Raw genomic sequence first — 20,154 nt, 5'->3', positions numbered from 1 at the left:
ACCAACGAGTAACGTGACATCACGTCATGTGACCTCCTGAGCGCCCCTTAAGTTTCCCATGACACCGCATGACCTCCAGCTAATCCGCGTAATCGCCTGGAAACGACAGATTACACATTTCGACCATATCTTCCTGCCACCATTACATTTCTCTCATTTCTCACGTCCTCTTACTTCTTTTGAAGTATTGAAGTGTTTCCGCTTTCAAACATATTTTTCCTTAATTTCTTTACATCTTCTTCTTCGAAAGAATTTTTTAAGAAAGTTGTTAAGCCATAAAGCATAAAATATGATTAGTATGGTGTTGTGGAATGTAGAACAAACTCGATCGCGTAATTGTGAAGAGAGAGTATGATATATGAAATGTATTTTTGATTTTTAACGAGATTGTGAAACTTTTATTTATAGTATTGATAGATAGAAATTTTATATTGCTTAGGTAAATTAAATGTTTAAATCATTGAAAAAAAGTTAATAGTTTTATGACGATTTATATATAAAGAGAATAATATAGACTGCTATGATTGGTCAAGATACTAAATTATGCTAAATTATACCTAGTTACATGACGTTGCTGACATCATGTAACTTTCATATCGAAAGTTTTTGTTATTAAAAGAAGAGAAAGATTTAAAGATATTGTTACTTCAAAATGAAAAAGAGAAATTCTTGAAAAAGCTAGCTATGAAATGAGAAACATCTGATGAGGAACAGCATAACACTTACTTCAGAATTTTATAATTATTTTATAATGCATATATTTGAATCATTTTGAATATTTTTTTATAAAAAAAAGAAATAAAGAATAAAATCAATATGATTTTAGCAAATTATAAACTTTATCTAAAATCATCTCATAAAATCCAAAGTGTAATAAAATGTAATGTAGTACATGACATTTGTATACAAATGTTGTTACATATGTATATAATAATTAATAAAAAATTATATGAAATCAATTCAATACTTTTATCAATTAAAACTTAATTATTAAAGGAAATTGAACAGATCATAAATCTTCATATTCAGAATTCAAAATATAAATGACTCAAATGAAGAAGCTTCAACAAGTATTTTTCATCGTTTTTCCCGAACAAAATTCTCTGTGTTCTTAGGTGATGAATACGAAGCAAGGATCACGCACAATTTCGTGTGTCGTACACTTAGAAGCGACATCATGGCGAATGGGTCGCGTGTCTAACCCTTAATTTCATCCACCGTTTACCATCTTCGCTTAGAAGGCACCGATTCCTCTTTCACCCTCGCACACCAGTCATGTAGTATTCGTGACGCTCGTTGTTTCCAGAGGAAAGTTATCTCATCAAGTCGTCACGAGGACGCCCCTCTTTGTTCGCAAAAGACGCGATTAAACTTTTCTTTGCTCGATTCACCACTGGTTCCATGCTCTGCGTTCCTTCTAGTACGTGTTTCGTGTCAGGTGTGTGCCGATTAGCAGGCTTCCGTTTTCATTTACTTCGTTTACGCTTCCTTTGTGCGGGAAGTATTCGCCTGCGATGAAAGATTAACGTGGCAGCTTTTGCTCTTCTTCCTTTCGGTTATTCTGATTTCTATTTTTTTCTTTTTCTTTTTAAAGCAACGTGGATTTAGTATTCTGCCTACTATTTTGTGAACCAAAATGCAAGATTTGTAAATATATAGAAAAAAGATATTAGAAAACTAAACTTTTTATATCAAAATAGTTTTAGGAACTTTGAAAATTTTTTTCATAAAAAATTTTATCATAATATTATGATATTATACGTAGTTGTAATGATTACAAAAAATGAAATTATTACAGATATGATTTTATGATTTATGAATGTAGTAATTTCATGATAATAATAATATATAATAAAAAATATTAAAAATAATTAGTATTTGTATTTATTATAACATTTATTTCGTATTATAATAATATTAAATAATATTTTCATATAATTACAAAAATTTGAAATATTTTTTGCAATCATTATATGTATGTTGTTTCTTTTACAATTTTATATAAAAACTCTTCCATTAAAAAGTATTATAAAATAGTCAAAACTTAATGATTTAGATTATTTGGTCTTGAAAAGTATAAAAGAAGTATGCAGCCTTTCGGTTCCCAGACTATGGTAAATTATGGCTTACCACAATTCTTATCCTCGTCTAGATAATTCTTGGCCAGTAAGCTTGGAATTTTTATCGGATGTGAAACAACAACCAATATCTGTGTGAAATTTTAAAGATGGATAATGGAAAAATCCAAGATATCTCTCGAAATTCTAAATCTTGTGTTATCTACTTTTGAAAATTAATTCTTAATTCCATAATAATTTTTTCAAAATTGTTTCTCTATACAAATAATCTCATAATTTTTTCACATATATCTAAAAAAATTAATAATAAAACATCGGTCAAAAATCAGATAACTAAGTATATTTTATTATACTTTATACTTTATAGGAAATTGATTTTTTTTTTAAAAGATTCCAAGAAATTTTATGATACTTGTTCATGTCTTCGTAACTACTTAAGACAATTGGAAATACTTTTTTTGATAAAAATAAAAATTTAAATTATTTGAATCTTCAATTATTCAATTTTTTCCAATACAAAAACTAAGAGAACTTTTTTTTTTAATCAGAATATTTTTTATTTTATACATTTATATTTATTTTAATGATTATTATTTTGTATATTAATTATCAATGTAAGAATTTTAAAATATTTATTTTTTTATTAAATATATATTATTTGATTCTTTCTTTTATATCATATTTAAATGCTTAAGTGAAGAAATGTTATTAAGAAAAGTAATATATAAATACGTTAAATACCATTATCGAGATGATAATTTATCAATGATTTGCGACGCGATATTGATATTAAAATAAAAGCTTCCGTGTATGAACAGACATTGTTCGGTTTTTATTAATATTTTACTCATACGGTTCTCCCTCCAGTGATCAAATGCTCCTCCTATTTTTTTCCTTTTCAAAGTAACACACCGCCCCCTGACCATAGCATGCTCATGTAGTGTTATTTCAATTGCAAATCGATACTAACGCGTGGTAAACACAGTTACAAACATAATTCGTTGGCATGTGTAACTCGAGACAAGATGGATCTCACGTTGGAAAATGAAATGATTTGATATTCTTTTCGATTCAGGCATAGGAAACTTTGTATTTTAAAATTCATAGATTTAAAAAATTGTTTTAGGAACAATTACTAAATTAAGAAAATTAAAAAAAAAAATTGTTCATTGAGAAAATAATAATATTATCATAATTAAAGATGTTGAGTTATTTATTTATTTATTTATTTTTCGTTTTTATGAATCTGAAATATTTTTAATAAATTTTTTTGGAATATATATTAGAAGAATTTATTACGTAATAATTAATTTTTATGTTATACGCCTTTTTTTTACATAATTCAACATAATGACATCTAGATAAACGATAATCTTCAAATTCACACGTTTACAATGTATACAAATTCATATTGCTTTTCCAAAATTTTATAATGCTTTCTTACCTATTGTTTACATTAGATATGAAGAATCGAAATAACCTTTAGAATGAAGAGACAAATCGAATGTTTAATGAAATGCTTGAAGAAGATTAAAAAAACAATAATGAAGATAAATGATGAAAATGAGTCAAAATATTGTAATGCTGAATGTACAAAAAAAAATCCTCCTGTTGAAAAGGTTTAGATTTAAAGTATTATACGTATAAAGAAAATTATATATATATAGAAAATTATCTTTTTTGAAATTTAAAAAATTTAAAAAAAAAATGATTTACATTTTAAATTTTATTTTGACAATTTTTTAATAAATCTTTTAGTTATTTTTAAAATTTTTAATTATTTTATTAATTTTTTAATGATAATTAATTAAACGAATTTTAACAAGGTTTTTGATCTATCATATTAAATAACTTAAAATTTTAACTCAACATATCATATAATTACATTTTAATAAATAATATTCATATATTTTTAGTCAATTCTCAATTTATTATCTTTAGATAAAATAACAAATAGAAGTAAAAAATATATAACCTCATTTTTTTTTGCAATAAATTAAAAATTTTTTTTAATTTATCAAAATTAATACATTTTATTTAGCTAATAAAGAATAATTTTATAATCAATTATTTCGTAATATTAAATTAATTCTAATTGTCTACATATAATAAATTTAAATATTATTAAATATAATTTAATGTCAATAATTTAAACTGTAAAAAACTGTAAAAATTTATATCGATCTGCTACAAATAAATTTTCCAATAAATAAATATTGTTTTCGTCCATAGTTGAATGAATGATCTTATATGATTGTGGACAATAATGTTAAAGAAGACCAGATTACGAACATCTCAATATCTATTTCATCTTAAAATATTAAATAATTAAAAGTCATTTTTTGCAGAAAATCTGTGACTGCATGCGTATTGCTGAAAACTCATCCAGATTCTCTGTACGCGTGATGGAAGCGATGAGACAGATGCAGAACGAGGATGAAGAAAACGATCTGCTTACCTCCACTGTGGAGGAAATCGTCGATTACATCCAGAAAAATTATCGCGACGATGGTGATGTTTATACTCAAGTGCAAACCACATTGAAAGAGATCTGTTCCCAAGGGTTAGTTTCTGCATCAAACGAAACAACCGGTGTAAGGCGAAAATTGTGTCTCGCGTGAGACACGATCGCGTTCAAGGCAACTGCAAACCGTTTATCTCGTTCGTATTCTCATGCATCTATCGACCAGTTTCGTTTATAGTTCAAACTGTTATCTGTGTAACGTTTCCATCGGTTCGTTTCAATGAAAATGTTTTTTTTCCAATTATAAATGAAGTTTCATCACTTAGAAGGCTTATGAAAGGATTTTTCGCTTAAATGAGATCTATAAAATTGTTGCAAAAAATAAAGAGAATTATCCAATCGATGTAAAAAGTTAAAATTAATTAGATTTGGTTTTGACTATGATTTATTTTAAAAATACAATATTTTTATATTAAATATTTACAAATATTTTTTATTAGTTAATTTTATTAAAAGTTTTATTATTATATGTTTAAAATAATGAATCTAATAAGAAATTTTTAAATAATTGTTTCAATAATCTTTTATTAAAATAATTATTATTTATTTTTTCAATATAATTATTAATTATCGACACACAATTATTAATATAATATTAACATGATCACTTAATTCAAATAATTTATAATTTTATAATATTATTTTTTTGTAGGATATATAATTTTGTTTAAAATAATTATATAACCATAATAATTATTTTATTTTCTCCATTATGCAAAAATGTCCATAGATTCATATGATTTATATGAATAATTTCCCATTTTAGATTCGCTATAGAATTATTAGGAAACGAATATCATTTGACCGGTCCAAATGCAATCTTGATGAATCAGACAACTTGTGCGAACACTCGAAAAGATTGTTTATTGTCTTTGCCAGTTAAAAAACCAAAACGTCGCAATAACATAGTTAACGATTGCGAATGTGAAACAACAACCGATGAAGAATCAGAATTTACAAGTAAAAATCAAAAAGTATCTATCAATGAAACAAGAAAAGATTTTCGAAAACAAGAAAAAAAACGTGAGATGAATCCAACTAAAATAACGCCAAAATGCTTTTGTAACGAAATTATTGATGAAGACGAATGTATATGTGAAGATGAAATTCAAGAAAATTTGAAAAATAACTCAAAAATACAAAGAAGCGAACAAAATATGCAAGAAAATAATAGTAAGAGGATAAATGAAAAAAGAAAAATAAGAATGGAACAACAGCCAATATTCAATTCTTCGAAAAGGAAAGAAAGTAATAAAAGAAGAAAAACAATAGAAAATAATGATAGAACAATGACAGAAAATATTAGATTAAATAAATTAAACTCAGATAATGTAGATGAAATTTACAATGAAATAAAAAATCTAATTCCATATTCAAAGAAACATGAAAAAGAACTGAAAGAATGGATTAAACATTGTCAAGAAAAGTGTAAGCAACAAGCAAAACGATATAAAAAATAATTAGATTCTTGTTCAATTGGCAAATTTTGTAAATATAATTCTAATGTGATTTATTATATATGTTATATATTATATATATTTATTTTTAAGATGAAATATTTTAATTAATTGAAAATCAATTATTTTTTTATATTCCTTTTTTGTATTAAATTTCTATCAAATATAGAGATTTGTATAAATTTTAATAAATATATAACAAATAAATTTTTATAAAATTATTTCTATTTTTATTTATTTTATTTTTATTTTACATTTTTATTGTTTTTTTTATTTATATTTTTTGTCAAAAGCATGATTTAATGTAAAATATGGAGAAAGTTGTAAAAATCTTCCAGTTCGATCGGTGGGAATTAAAAAACCAGAATGTATTGCAAAACAAAGTGCTTTACTTAAGTAAGATCTTATGCTATTACAATCTATGAAATTGAGAATATTTTTTATTAAAAATAAAAATATATTAAATAAAAAATTAAATAAATTTTGAATTTATTTATACCTGTATTTATATATTTGTGCAAAGGATGAATATTTCTCCTTCTTGAGTTTTTTTTTCGAAATCTATTGCATGCATTATTACGCTGTTTTCGAATGCTATCGGTGTATGCAATATTTTTTAAGTATCTATATACCAAATCAGAAACTGTCGATTTTTGATCATGTCGTCGAAGCAGATTATGATCAATATTTTTGTTATTTTTCTTCCGAGACGCCAAACTATTTATGATTATGAATGATTATAAAATATCATAAAATATCATTAAATTATCATAATTAAATTAATTTTTCTTACCTAACTTTCTTTTCCATTGTTCTTTTCTTTCTTATCGTTTTACACCGACAATATATATTTTTTAATATCATTTATATATTAATAAATCGTTTGATTTATTATTAGAAATTATTATTATTATTATATTATGACATTTGATTTATTAGAAACTAAAAAACTTAATAATATAAAAATTTTCGTGTAATTGATAACATATTACTCTTGAATTTAATGTCATTTTCCTTAAAAATATAAAGGAAAATATTTTGTTTATAATATAATATATATATAAATGAATTTATCTCTGATATAAAAATATAAATACTTCAAATAAAAAATTTATTTGTAACTTTTTACCAATAGATGATAAAAATATCTCTTACGTAATGTAGTACGTATGTAGTTTTATAAAATAACTACATGTAGCGCTGTTAGAAAAATGACAGTTTACATTATGGTGATCTTATAAGAATCGTCAACATTAATCAATTATAAATATGTCTCATAAGGTGATATTTTATTATATTTAAAAAATATATCTTTAATTTCAAACATATTATTTATTTAGTATTTATTTATATATGTATTTCTTAAATTTTCACGCATGATTATAATAATTTCACAAAATTATGACATTTTAATTTTAAATCAATTATTTATGATTATTAACAATTTCAAATCTATTGACTTTTTTATATAATATATAATATATAATAGATACATAAATAATTTTGAAAACTATAGATAGAAATCAAATTTTTGAGTGATATTAAGAAAATATTAAAAGTATTTTTATTATTTTATATCTTAGGGAACAATTAAAAAGAATTTAACAGCTAAAGATGGACAAGAACCAAATATTAAATTTAAATCAAAAAATTCATCACCTCATAAAGAGTCAGAAAATTTTGAACAATTAGATTTAAAATTAATAAGAATGTCACAAACTCTTCAAAGAAAAAAGAATGATGATCATTCAAGATTAACATATAATTTACAATCAAACAAAAGCAATACGAAACAATCTATTAAATCTGCTAAAATTATTCCTGTTAAGGAAAGTTTATCTTCAACATCAAAATTAAATGTTAATAGTCCTAGATCATCAAAAAGTATTTTAACATCAAAAACATCAACTGATTCTACAAAAAAAATCAATAATATTACTATAAAAAGTAGTAAAAGTAGTACTGGAAGAATAAAAAGCAATTATTCAGAAAAGAGAGGATTAAGTACAATATATGTGCCACAATCACTTTCAAGCAAGCTTAATGCTAAATTATCAGATAAAAATTCTAGTTCGATATCAAAAGACAAAGAACAAATTAAAGCACATACAAATACCTCAGAAATAACTGAATCAAAATTAAAATCAAGAGAACGTAAATTATCTAGAACATTAAGTCCTAGTGAAATAAAAATGTTACATTCTGCTAAAAATAGATTAGATTCATTACAGAAAATGGATCAAAATAAAGAAGAACAAGCAGATTATGAATATGATTATGAAGATGATTTTGAAGTAAAATAATATATTATAATACATGTTTATATGTATTATTATATGTTTGTAATTTTAATTTACATCATTTTATAGGATTATGAGTCTGATTTTCAAGAATGCACAGATAGTGAATCATCTGAAGTTAGTGAAGAAACAAATAATTATACTAATTTATCACTAGATCCAATCGAATTACATACTACAAAACAAGTATTGATATTTATTTTATTATAAAATAATATTTTTTATTTTATTATAAAATATAATAATATTTTTATTTTAAATTACTATTTTATTTTAGCACAAAATTGTGAACAGTACTGAATCAAAAGAAGAAGAACATATGCATGATTCTGGTCATTATGAACTTACAGAAGCAAGAAAAAGAGCAGCAAGAATAGAATTAATTACAAATGATCCAAAATTATCTTCTCTTCTTGAAATAAAACAACCAGTTAATAAATCATATAGGTTTGTTTTAACTAAAATCAAGTTTCAAGATAATTAAATAATATATTGTACAGCTTGTATTGTATTTATTAAATAATTATATAATTAATTTATCAAATGATTTTGGAAATAATATTTATTTTAATAAATACTTTAATATATATTTTAATATTTTATACTTTAATATATATTTTAATATTTTATACTTTAATATATATTTTAATATTTGTGTATATTTTTTTATATAGTGAAGAAAAATCAGAAAATAAATCATTACCATTATCTACTGATGAAGGATTTGAAGATAGTCGTTCCGGTGATTTTACAAAATCGCCATCAATCTCACAAATTTCATTTATTAATTTCCATAAAGTTAAAGAAAAAAAAAAAACAAAGGTAATAAATTAATTTGAAATAAATTAAATTTTTCATTAATACTTTTAAATTAATTTTATCTATTAATACTTCCAGAAATCTAAAAGAACTTTAAGTAGAGGTGAAGAACTTTTAGAAATGATAAAATTAGATGTTATGGAGTGGTCTCTTTTAGAATGTTTACCTATACCATATGAAGAATTTATTAGAAATTATGGAAAATTAAATACTCAACAAGTATGTTAATAGCCAATTATTATTTTTATTATGCAATAATAATATGATAATAAATATAAATAATAAATTCGATTTTTAGATATCAACACAAACTGGTGAAGATAATATTGATATAGAAATACAAACAGAGAAAATTATATTTAAAAATAAGTGGACTCAATTCCCTATAACTTGCAGAAATAATATACAAACCAAGGAAGATTTAGACTTGTTTCGTATGGTATATAAATTTATTTTTTAATTATTAATATAATTAATTATTATTAATATAATTAATTATTAATATAATTTCAGGATCAAATTGGAACTGGCAGCGATAATGATATAGAAACTGTGAATTCTTTATTATTACAATCTTTTGATATATTACGATTAAATGATTTTATAAATCGCGCAGGAAAAGTAATATTATCTTTACTGGAAGAAAGACGATCTGGTGGTAATGTATTTAAAAATGAAAAAGAAATACCATTCAGTGATGGTATTGTCAAACTTTGTATAAATTCTGTAACATTTCTGGCTGGTAGAACAGTAACAATAATTCATTATTCTGAAGTCCTAAATAAAATCTTATTGACTATTCATTCTCCAGTCGAAGAAGTAAGAATTATTTATTCAAGATTTATTATATTAAATTTGAAGCAATAAAAATTATATATTTTATATAGGAAATTGAAACATCCAGCAAACAAGATTATATAACTGATTGTTGTATTGGATGTATTTGGAATATTTCTGAACCATCTATGCCAATTAAATTATTTTATTCTATCTGTCCTATTACTGCATGTTGTTTCCATTCGGCAAATTATAATATTATATTTGGTGGATTGCAAGATGGGTATATTACTTTGCTAGTTATTTTCAATATTTTACTATGTTTTATTTATATTTTATATGAAAATAAACAAAATTTATATAATTATAGATCAATAAGTCTCTGGGATTTAAAAGAAGATGAAATGTGGCATCACAAAATTACAGATAAAGCCAATAATTTAGATTGGACAATACGAATACCCACATACACAACAGCAACAAATATTGATATAAATATTCATACTACACAAATCGTTGCAGTACGTGTATTATCTAAAATTGAAGAAAAATCATTGGTACGATGTAACAATAAATTTATACCAATACAGGTTTGTTAATATTATTAAATATATTATATTTAATTAATTGCATTTAATAATGTTGTTGTAATTAATAATGTATTAATTTATTATATTATATATTATAATTAATATTATTTATATTAATTACTAGATAACTTTATATTAATTTTTAATTGACATTTTATTAATTAACTTTAATTATTAATATGATTTCGCAATAGATATGTAGCTTAAATGAAAATGGTACTCTTATTATATGGAGTGTTTTGCATAATATGGGCAAAAATATTGAAGATTTAGGACTATCATTTTGGGGTACTATAAAGCTTGTTAAAAGTCAAGAATTGTTTTTACAATCTAATCATAAAAAAAAGTAAATATTTTGTAATAAGTTGTGCATTATGTATTGAATATCAATTTTATTAGAATATTTTAACTCTTTATAAGGATCAATGCAGCTACTTTTATTGATATGCACGTGGATTGTATTAATAGTAACAATTTTTATATTGCTACTAATAGTAACAATATTTTGCATGGTACTTGTATTGGTAAAAAAACTAATCCTGCTATATACACAAAGTTGGATACTAGTAAGTTATCAATGGTATCTTAATTTTAATTTGTTAATTATTCATTTATTTTATTTGATATTTCAGGTGCCTGTGGAAATGTAACTTATATAGAAAGTTGTCCATTTGATTATTCATTTTTTCTGGTAAAAAATTTTTATGCAAATTCATAAATTTTTTAATATTATTATATTTCTAAAGTAGTTTGTTATTATAGGTTAGCTGTGATGATGGAACAATTCGGTTGCACTCTTTAAATACTGAAAAACCAATTTTACAATTAAAAGATGAAGACAGTACATATATGATTAAATCAATACAATGGTCACGGTCAAAACCATTTACATTTTTTGTATTAGATAATAAATCATGGTAAGAAGACATAAGAAGACATAATAAAATGAACATTGATTTAAATAATTTAATTTAATTAAATAATTTTACATATTAATATTTTAGCATACATATATGGGACTTAAGTAATAGTGATATATATCCAACATATAAAATAAATATGCAAAAAAATGGAAATATAAAAAGTATGCAATTATCATATTGTAAAACAAAACGAGATATGTCTCATCAATACTTGGTATGTTAATTTTTTTATATATTGCAATTTATGATTCAATATATTATTTTTTTTTTTTTTTTTAGGCATTTGGTATAGAATCTGGAGATGTAGAAATACACAAATTAAAAACAAATTTTTATCACTCAAAAAAAGAAGATTATTTAGAAGAATTAAATACTTTTATGCGATATATTGCAATTTTATAATTAAGATAAAATCATTAATAGAAACTATTCAAAAAAATTGAAACTTTTTTATATTCTCAGTGAATTAAAAAAAATACTATGGATACTATGGATATATATATATTATATTTGTATTTTTCAAGTAAACTGTATTCAAAAATAATATTTAAGGACAATCCCATAATCATTTTAAAAACATTTTGTTAATGATAATGTTATATCATTTTAACAGATAAAACGCAACTTATACAAAACTATTATTATTTATTAAGCAATTATTTATTAACTATATTATTATGAAATTGTGTACAAATTATATACAATTAATTGTTTTATAATATAAAAAAATATTTAAATAATATAATCCTAATGAAGAATAATGTAGTTTATAATACAATTTTTATTATTTATTATTTTTTTTATTATAGTGAAATTTTATTAAAACATGAATATATATATACATACAATAACAGTAGATATGATATTTAATGATGCTTAAGCAATTTATAACAACAGAACAAAAAATATATATATAAAAATCATGTTATAAAGAGAACTCAAACTTTTTACACCACTACAATTAACTTGTTTCACGATATCGTTAATAATATCGGAATAATTGCTCATTGCTCGTTGAATTTGATGAACTTCTAACTGTAGATGTTGTGTCCCTTCCTACAAAAAAAAACATTTGCATTTGTTTTAATTACTTCTTTTTATCTAAATCAAATGATCGTTAATTTACAAAAATTAATTCTTTCTTATAAAATTTTATGTTATATATTCATAATGTGTGATTATTGTTCGTGGATCGATCAAATTTTAACAAGAATTAGAAATGAAATAAAACCAGAGAAAAAGAAACGTCGTGTCTACGTAGATCCTGTTATAATAGTGCATGGAGGTGCAGGAAAAATTCCTCGTAACAAACGTAAACATATACTCCTTGAGGTTGGAAAGCATTACATTCAAATCAATATTCAAATTGTTGTTAATTAGGAAAATAAAAATTTTTAATTCAAATAGGTTAAAAATGCAGCAATTGAAGCATATAGCGATCTTATTAACGGTCGATCAGCAGTGGATGCGGTAGAAAAAGCAATTTCTTATATGGAAAGTAGATCATTATTTAATTGTGGAAAAGGAGGTTCTTTAGATATTAATAATGAAGTTGTCATGGATGCTGCTATAATGACAACAAAAGATGCTGGATGCGTAGGTGCTGTACGTGATATAGAACATCCGATTTCTTTAGGTTTGTATTTTATGATAAAATAATATTCATTTTAAAAAATTTTTAATTGTAATATAATATATGCAGCACGAAAAGTGTTAGAAAAAACGGAACACATCTTAATTGTTGAAAAAGGAGCTCAAAAATTTGCATTAGATCACGAAATTCCAATTTTACCGCCAAGTAGTTTACGTGAATTCTCTTCATTAAGTTCATTCAAATCCATAAGTGAATCATTTGAAAATGAACAAGAAGAATGTGAAATAAACGAATTGAAAAATGAAAAAAATGAAAAAAATGAAAAAAATGAAAAAAATGAAGAAAATGAAAAAAAAAAATGTGATTCAAATTGCGTTATATATCGATATGAAGAAGGCGAAGTATATCCTCGTGAATTATCTGATGATGATGTAGATATCGTAGATGAACCAATAATTTTACAAGTATGTTTTTTGTACTTTTGCTTTTCAATTTTGATTAAAAAATCATCATATTTGTCGAATTGTATTTATAAAATATTAATGAAAAAATAATATCTATAGTTTCGTATATTCTCACCAAATCATATTATATAAAATATAATTGAAAAATGTTAATATCAGATTGGTGCAGTTGGAGTAGTTGCATACGATCGTAAGAAACGACTTGCAAGTGGAACATCGACAGCGGGAGAATCTGGAAAACCAGTTGGTTCTGTAAGTTCAATCGGTACCGTAATTGGTTGCGGCATTTATACAAACGAACTTGGCTGTACTTCTGTTTCTGGTAATGATTCTAGTATCTATTGCTATGCACCAGCACGTAAAATAATTAGAAAGTTATCTGAAGATATATGTATAACTAGTGCAGTAAACAGTGTACTGCAGAACTTCGAAATGGAAACTGGAGATTCTCATGTAGGTGCTATTGCATTAGACGCAAAAGGAGAACCTTGTATTTCTTTCAGATGTATACATTTTCCATGGGCTTTTTGTGAAAAAGGTTATGTTTATTATGGAATGGTAAAAAATGAAAAATATAGAGAAAAAATAACTATACTTGAACGACCTTTGGACTGTATGTGCTTAAGTTCTGATGAAGAGTAAAAAAAATATTTGATTTTATATTATATCGACATATATTATATTATGTGTTATATTATATATATTCAAATTTATTTGTATAAAGATTTATTTTTAATAATATTAATTTTATTTGATTTGGATTATATATTAGTATCTTATTATTTTAAAGCTAATATTCTTACGTACTGGAAATATAATACTTTCGTTTGAATCGTATATCCCATACATAGAAAATGCGGGTGTACGACCCTTGAAGGTACTTCCGAAAAGTTTGTCCATTTCTAACAACATAGAATAAATCTCATCTCGTCGCAACTCTGTCATATTTTCATTCGTTATTACCTAAAAATAATCCAATATCTATATTATTATTATAAAATTATAAAATACTATAAAATTTTTTTAATATCAAATATACCATGCCCAATGGTGCCCATGTAAGTAAACATACTTCATTCGAATCTACTTCATTAAAACATAACGTTCGATATTTATTATTTCGCATTTGATTATTATGTTTTTTTATTAAAATACCTAAAATATCATAATTAAAATGTAAAATAAAAAAAATTAGTTTAAAATTTATTAATTTTTTTGTATAAATGTTAATAAATTAATTTTTTTTTTATTTATTTGTCCAATATATTTACCACTTTTTTCAATTTTCTTCAAATCAACAAAAGCTACGTCACCAATATTAGACATCATACAATCAAAGGCACTCAAGTCTTTTCCAACTCCGTTTGCTACAAATTTTGTTGGTTTTCTTGTTTCATTGATATTAGAATTGCGTCGTTTCATTGTTATCATCGTGCAATGTGTACGCACCTTGTTTAGTTAAGGAATGTAAATTATATGGCATTTGCCCATCATTGTCACTCAGACCAACAATGGAACTCTCTGTAAAGAAGTTAGCAACTGCTTCCGTGTCGCAATAAAACTTTGAATTCGAAATAATTTTCAATACAGCCACAAAAGCATTCCATCCTACAAAAAATATGTTTTGCTTGTTAACAATAACAAATTATCTTAGTTATTGTTTCTAACAAATTATTTAATTTATTATAAATCACTATTTAAGAAAATAAAAAAAAAATGAAAAATTATATTTACCCATATCTCGGTATCCCGTAAAACACGCTTTAGCTCCTTTCAAGTCTTTTAAATTTTTGAACCGCGAATCTTGTTTCACAACTGCTGCAATTCTAATGAATTCATTGTTTCTCTTGGGTACTACTTGTGCCATTGTTTTTAAACCAATTCTATTTTAAATATTACCAATATAGTCAACATTATTTTAAACATAATTATAATTTTTTTTACAAAATATTATTTTTTCCATGAATACAATTCTCATCTTTACTCACTTTCTGGCCTGGAATAATTCTTCTGGTTTTGCAATAAATATATCTGCACGTTCGGTCTTAAGAGCTTTTAAACAGTCTGCTCTTGTTAATTCTTGAATACAGGAAATCGCTGGTTCTACACCATACACAATCGAAGCTTCTCTAAGCCATCGACATTTATTTTCTTCTAAGTTCGAAACAACACACCATTTTACTCTTCTTGATGGATGACATGATACGCGATTGTTAGCGCCCATAAAACGAGGGACTACGATTAAATATTAAATTTTAAATAAAATCCTAAATTATTTTTTTTAATTTGCAAGTTATTCGTATTATAATGAATCATTGCTAATTACATTTTACTAGAAAGTCTTCCGGTGTTTCCAAAATATCTGTGCTCACAGGTGTTGGATGATAATTTTCTAATAATTGTCGTAGCTTCCAACCGAATTTGTCTATCTTCAAAGAAATCATTATCTTTTCCACCTTTTTTGCTACTTCTCTGGTAAAATGCAAATATCACTTAAAATATACATTATTTAATCAAATTCTTCTTGTTAACATTTTCTACTAACGATCTAGCGATAATTACTGGCCAAGGTTTCGTGATCCATACACATGGTTTATCGAGTTTTACAGGTCTCGTTGTACCATCCGGACAAAGATATTTGTAATCTTCCTTGTTAATTCGTTCATCCTGATTTCATAATTCATTAACAAATTATTAAAAATTCTTATATTATTATATTATTATATTATTATATTATTATAATTTAAAATAATTAATGTATTTTATTGCACATGAAAATTAATTATTTCTTGCTTCATGAAAAAAACAGAAAAAATAATATTTTTAAATCTTTTATTTTTCATTACTTTTTTTTATTATCTCAAACGGATTAATGTGTCATTTATAGATTAATTCTTTTACCTTAAAATGTTCCAGAGTATCATTTAATCTAACCCAGGCAACGTCACCTGCGTTATCAGTAAGGCACAATAAGGCACCTTCGCGACCATGATACATATCACTCGAATAACAGCCCATTGGATTGTCGCATGCAGCACAAAGATTTCTATATTTCGATTCTATAAGGGAAAAAATTGTTATAGAGTGATTAATGTTCTATATTGTTTTCTATTTATTTAAATTGTTAAATACCTACTTAAATTACTATCATATATAGTATCTGCGGTCCAAGGCCCAGCTATACAAGCTGTCTCAAAAAAATTTGACAAACCATTCATTCGATCTTCTAATAACGTCTTATGTGGATCACAATTTCTCGGTATTATCCATTCTTCAAAATACTACAATTGTAATAAAGGTATGTTAATTCTCTCATTTTTTTTATATTTTTTACTTTATATGATACTATTATATTTTATATCTAATTTTATGCTTAAAATATTTATTTAAAATAGAATAAATTATTTTATTCAATAAAAGCTTTGAAAATGATTTAAGTAGATTTTGAGAATATTTAGAAAAAATTAAATAATTATTATATTTTATATAAATGTTGATATATTTTTTAAATTTATCTAATATTTAAAAATTTAATATTATAACAATAAATTTCTTCTATTTTTATATAGTGTAGTTTATATATTGTATGTAATAATTTAATTGATAACATAGTTTTTAAAAATAAAAATAATAAAATATATATCATCTATAACCAATCTTGTATATATATAGCAATTGTTCTTTAAGTTATTAAAAGAGAAATTCGAATTGTTTTAAATTATTAAACTTAATATATGTAAATTAATTAAAATTTTTTTATTTTTTTTGATATTTTAATAAACTAAATTACTCAATAATCAATCAACTTTGTTCTTAGGAATATAACTCATTAGTTACTTCAATTACCAAAAATTGATTTATAAAAAAAACATAAAAAATAAAAAATAATTATAAAAAAATTAACCGTTGAAAAAGAATTGGTCCAATCATCAGTAGTATCTAATCCAGGATGACAAAATCTTTTACCCTTAATGTCCCATATATTTCTCACGTTTTTAGAGACTATAACTACCATTTCATAACGTTGTTTCTCTAATAAAAAATAAAATAATAATGGTAAAACATAAATTTTAATATATTCAAATATTAATAATCAGTAATATAACTTTAAATTACTATTTGATTTACTTTGTTATTACCGTCTGAAAATAATCTTAATTCGTTTGTGACTAGAATGTTGTACTCGTTATACGCGGACGCTGCAACCAGATCTTCCGGTTCCAATACAGTAAAATCGGCTTTACTCATAGACAAATATCGTAGGCAATTAAATCTATATAATTTAATATCGTTAAAGAAACAAAAAAAAATTAAGATATTAAATAGAAAAAAAAGCAAAATTAATCAATATATATTAAAAAAGTATAAAACTTATCATTTTTCCTATTAATTTGTTATACTCGCCTATCACTTCCTATAACACACTCTATCTGATTCCCTGAGATTGTCAATTGTGGGCAAAGTTTGCGAATTCCTTTTATTGTATGAATACTTTCAACCATGCATAGTTTTACTGAAATGATATTTTTTTTTTTTGTGATTTTATCTTATTTTGATTACGCAAAAGAAAATTATGAATAATATATTATCAATGATAAATAATTTGCTCAATGCTCAATTTAAGTGAAAAATTGTATTAAACAATTTTTTATAATATATTATAATATCATTCTACTCTTTTATGAAAATTATCAAAGTATTATTTTATAATATTATTTGACGTTTTACCAAAATCATAGATTGTGTTAATATCACGATATTATTATCAGCTTTATTACTATTGTATAAGAATTTAAGAAAAAATTTTTTATTGTTTATTTGTTATTTTTTTTTTAATTTCTAATTATGATTTTATTGATTAATTTCTAATTATGATTATAAAATTTGATTATTAAATATGATTATAAAAATGATTATAAACTTTATAATTCAATAAAATATTAAGACAAGAAATATTTTGAATATTATTAAAAATTACTTACAACTTTCAGCATTGATATTTTGATGAAAAAATGCGATGAAAAAGAATAAAACAAATAATAGAATATCCATCTTCGATAATTTTCCAACCAATATTTTCATCAAAAATAACTTAAGTTTTCGGTCTTTCACTTTTTTAAAAAGAAGATTCTTTAAACCAATTATTAAAAAGTATACGATATTTTTTCACACGTTTTAACACAAATTATTAATTAATAACATAAACAGTAAAATACAAATATTATTTCATAATAAAAATACAAAATGTTTAGAATCAATTTCAATCAAACTTTTTACGTAAAGATGATAAATTTTATTTATCATCTATCTATAAATATCTGATGATTTAAAACATTAATAAAAATTGTATTTCTCTTAGTAATATAATTTTTTCATTATATTTCTTCTATTTATTTTTTCTCGTTTTTTTTATATCGTTATTATTATCATTATTATATTAAGAATTCAAATTTTGTTTCAACAATTCTATTTAAAATTTCATTGAAATCGATTCTAATATTTCGCAATCATCAATTCTTCTGCTTCTCTTACATATCACTAAAATTCAATTAATACGATATTGAAACGAATCAATGATTTTTCAATGATTACAAGAATAATAATTAGTTGATAACGATTATTCATTTCTATTCATGATATAATTGAATGAATCAACACAATATTTCTTTTATATTTTTTTTTGATGAATAACGTGATAACAAATATAGTGACATCACTTAATTAAATTTTCAATGATTGTAAAAACAATAATTATTTTATATTTTCTTATACTTTCGACAACACATAACTTCACTTTTCACAGAAAAGACTGAATTTTTTTTATATTATTTCTCTCATCAGAGAGCTAAATACAGATGTTCGACGGCTGAACTAGAAAACAGTAGCGGATAAACAATGCACAGTCGGTTTTAAAAGGATTGACTATGAATTACATGGAAAAGGTCAACCGGTTTCTTACATGAAGTAAGAGTAATTCTCTGCAACTTTAACTTTTCAACAACTACTTTGGAGATGCCACAAACAACAATCGATGAATTTTTATATGGCGCCTGAAAAACGAAGAAAAAGATTTCTTTACGTTCGATGTCTATATACTCTATGTAGATTGGATTAAATCGAAACTCTACTGATATAGTGATGTGACCAAAACTCCACTAGGGAACTGGAATTATTGAGACTGGTGGGGGTTCATGCATAATGCACATATATATTATAAACTTACTTGTTGGTATAGTAGATAATGTTAACATTTATTATCCGGAACAAATTTAACAAACGTTTTACAGAAATATTACAGAAATAAATATTATATGATAAATTTATAAAAATTTATTATTATATTTTGTGTATTCTTTGTAAAATAAAATTTAATTATTGTGGAAGAAGAGAAACAAGCAAATATTCTCGTATTTATATATATTTCTTTTATGTATGTATATTTTCCACATATTTTCTTAATAATTCTCTAATTTCCATAATATGGATTACAAAAATTAAATTTATTATAAAAATATTTTAATTTTTTTATAAGTAAAGAAATTACATAAGATAATTTTTATTTATTTTTTTTTAATTTGTTTTTTTAATAATTGTATTTTTTTATTAAGAAATTTGTATTAAGTATTTT

At 23.4% G+C, this 20,154-nt stretch overlaps 3 protein-coding genes and 1 long non-coding RNA gene across 7 annotated transcripts; 3 read left to right on the top strand and 1 right to left on the bottom strand.

Annotated features, from left to right (window-relative positions):
* The first annotated feature begins 7,251 nt into the window (after positions 1-7,251).
* LOC102671995 (WD repeat-containing protein 60) lies at positions 7,252-12,190 on the top strand. 2 transcript variants are annotated; one of them, XM_006609023.2, is made up of 16 exons: positions 7,252-7,340; positions 7,643-8,353; positions 8,429-8,545; positions 8,637-8,806; positions 9,034-9,181; positions 9,257-9,397; positions 9,477-9,617; positions 9,692-9,997; positions 10,066-10,238; positions 10,326-10,545; positions 10,740-10,891; positions 10,966-11,111; positions 11,178-11,236; positions 11,308-11,462; positions 11,550-11,682; positions 11,748-12,190. In XM_006609023.2, the coding sequence occupies exons 1-16, from the start codon at positions 7,329-7,331 to the stop codon at positions 11,868-11,870; spliced, it is 2,907 nt and encodes a 968-aa protein (XP_006609086.1). In that variant the 5' UTR covers positions 7,252-7,328; the 3' UTR covers positions 11,871-12,190. The 2 variants fall into 2 exon arrangements, with proteins under 2 accessions (XP_006609086.1, XP_006609087.1); XM_006609024.2 differs by lacking the exons at positions 10,966-11,111; positions 11,550-11,682; positions 11,748-12,190 and having other exon boundaries at positions 11,308-11,370.
* Positions 12,191-12,307: 117 nt separating this feature from the next.
* On the bottom strand, positions 12,308-18,593 carry LOC102672376 (transferrin). Of its 2 annotated transcripts, XM_006609026.2 has the most exons (15): positions 18,509-18,593; positions 17,931-18,039; positions 17,666-17,799; positions 17,431-17,558; positions 16,663-16,807; positions 16,428-16,585; positions 16,072-16,193; positions 15,853-15,998; positions 15,515-15,761; positions 15,261-15,409; positions 14,976-15,134; positions 14,798-14,893; positions 14,566-14,681; positions 14,334-14,489; positions 12,308-12,524 (listed from the first exon to the last, which is right to left on the bottom strand). In XM_006609026.2, exons 1-15 carry the CDS (start codon positions 18,576-18,578, stop codon positions 12,354-12,356), a joined length of 2,106 nt encoding a protein of 701 aa, XP_006609089.2. In that variant the 5' UTR covers positions 18,579-18,593; the 3' UTR covers positions 12,308-12,353. The 2 variants fall into 2 exon arrangements, with proteins under 2 accessions (XP_006609089.2, XP_031370859.1); XM_031514999.1 differs by lacking the exons at positions 17,931-18,039; positions 18,509-18,593 and having other exon boundaries at positions 17,655-17,796.
* LOC102672237 (isoaspartyl peptidase/L-asparaginase-like) lies at positions 12,472-14,462 on the top strand. 2 transcript variants are annotated; one of them, XM_031515003.1, is made up of 5 exons: positions 12,472-12,800; positions 12,876-13,104; positions 13,171-13,526; positions 13,686-13,791; positions 14,030-14,188. In XM_031515003.1, the coding sequence occupies exons 1-5, from the start codon at positions 12,510-12,512 to the stop codon at positions 14,086-14,088; spliced, it is 1,041 nt and encodes a 346-aa protein (XP_031370863.1). In that variant the 5' UTR covers positions 12,472-12,509; the 3' UTR covers positions 14,089-14,188. The 2 variants fall into 2 exon arrangements, with proteins under 2 accessions (XP_031370863.1, XP_031370862.1); XM_031515002.1 differs by having other exon boundaries at positions 13,686-14,462.
* LOC116186757 lies at positions 16,698-19,818 on the top strand. The gene is made up of 2 exons (XR_004151766.1): positions 16,698-16,824; positions 19,368-19,818. It is a non-coding gene; the product is annotated as an uncharacterized LOC116186757 (long non-coding RNA).
* Positions 19,819-20,154: the final 336 nt, after the last annotated feature.

Source organism: Apis dorsata, unplaced genomic scaffold (assembly GCF_000469605.1).
Source record: "Apis dorsata unplaced genomic scaffold, Apis dorsata 1.3 scaffold_52, whole genome shotgun sequence".
Classification (NCBI taxonomy): Eukaryota; Metazoa; Arthropoda; class Insecta; order Hymenoptera; family Apidae; genus Apis; species Apis dorsata.
Note: the sequence above shows the minus strand (reverse complement) of the source record. Positions and strands in the feature narration are given on the sequence as shown.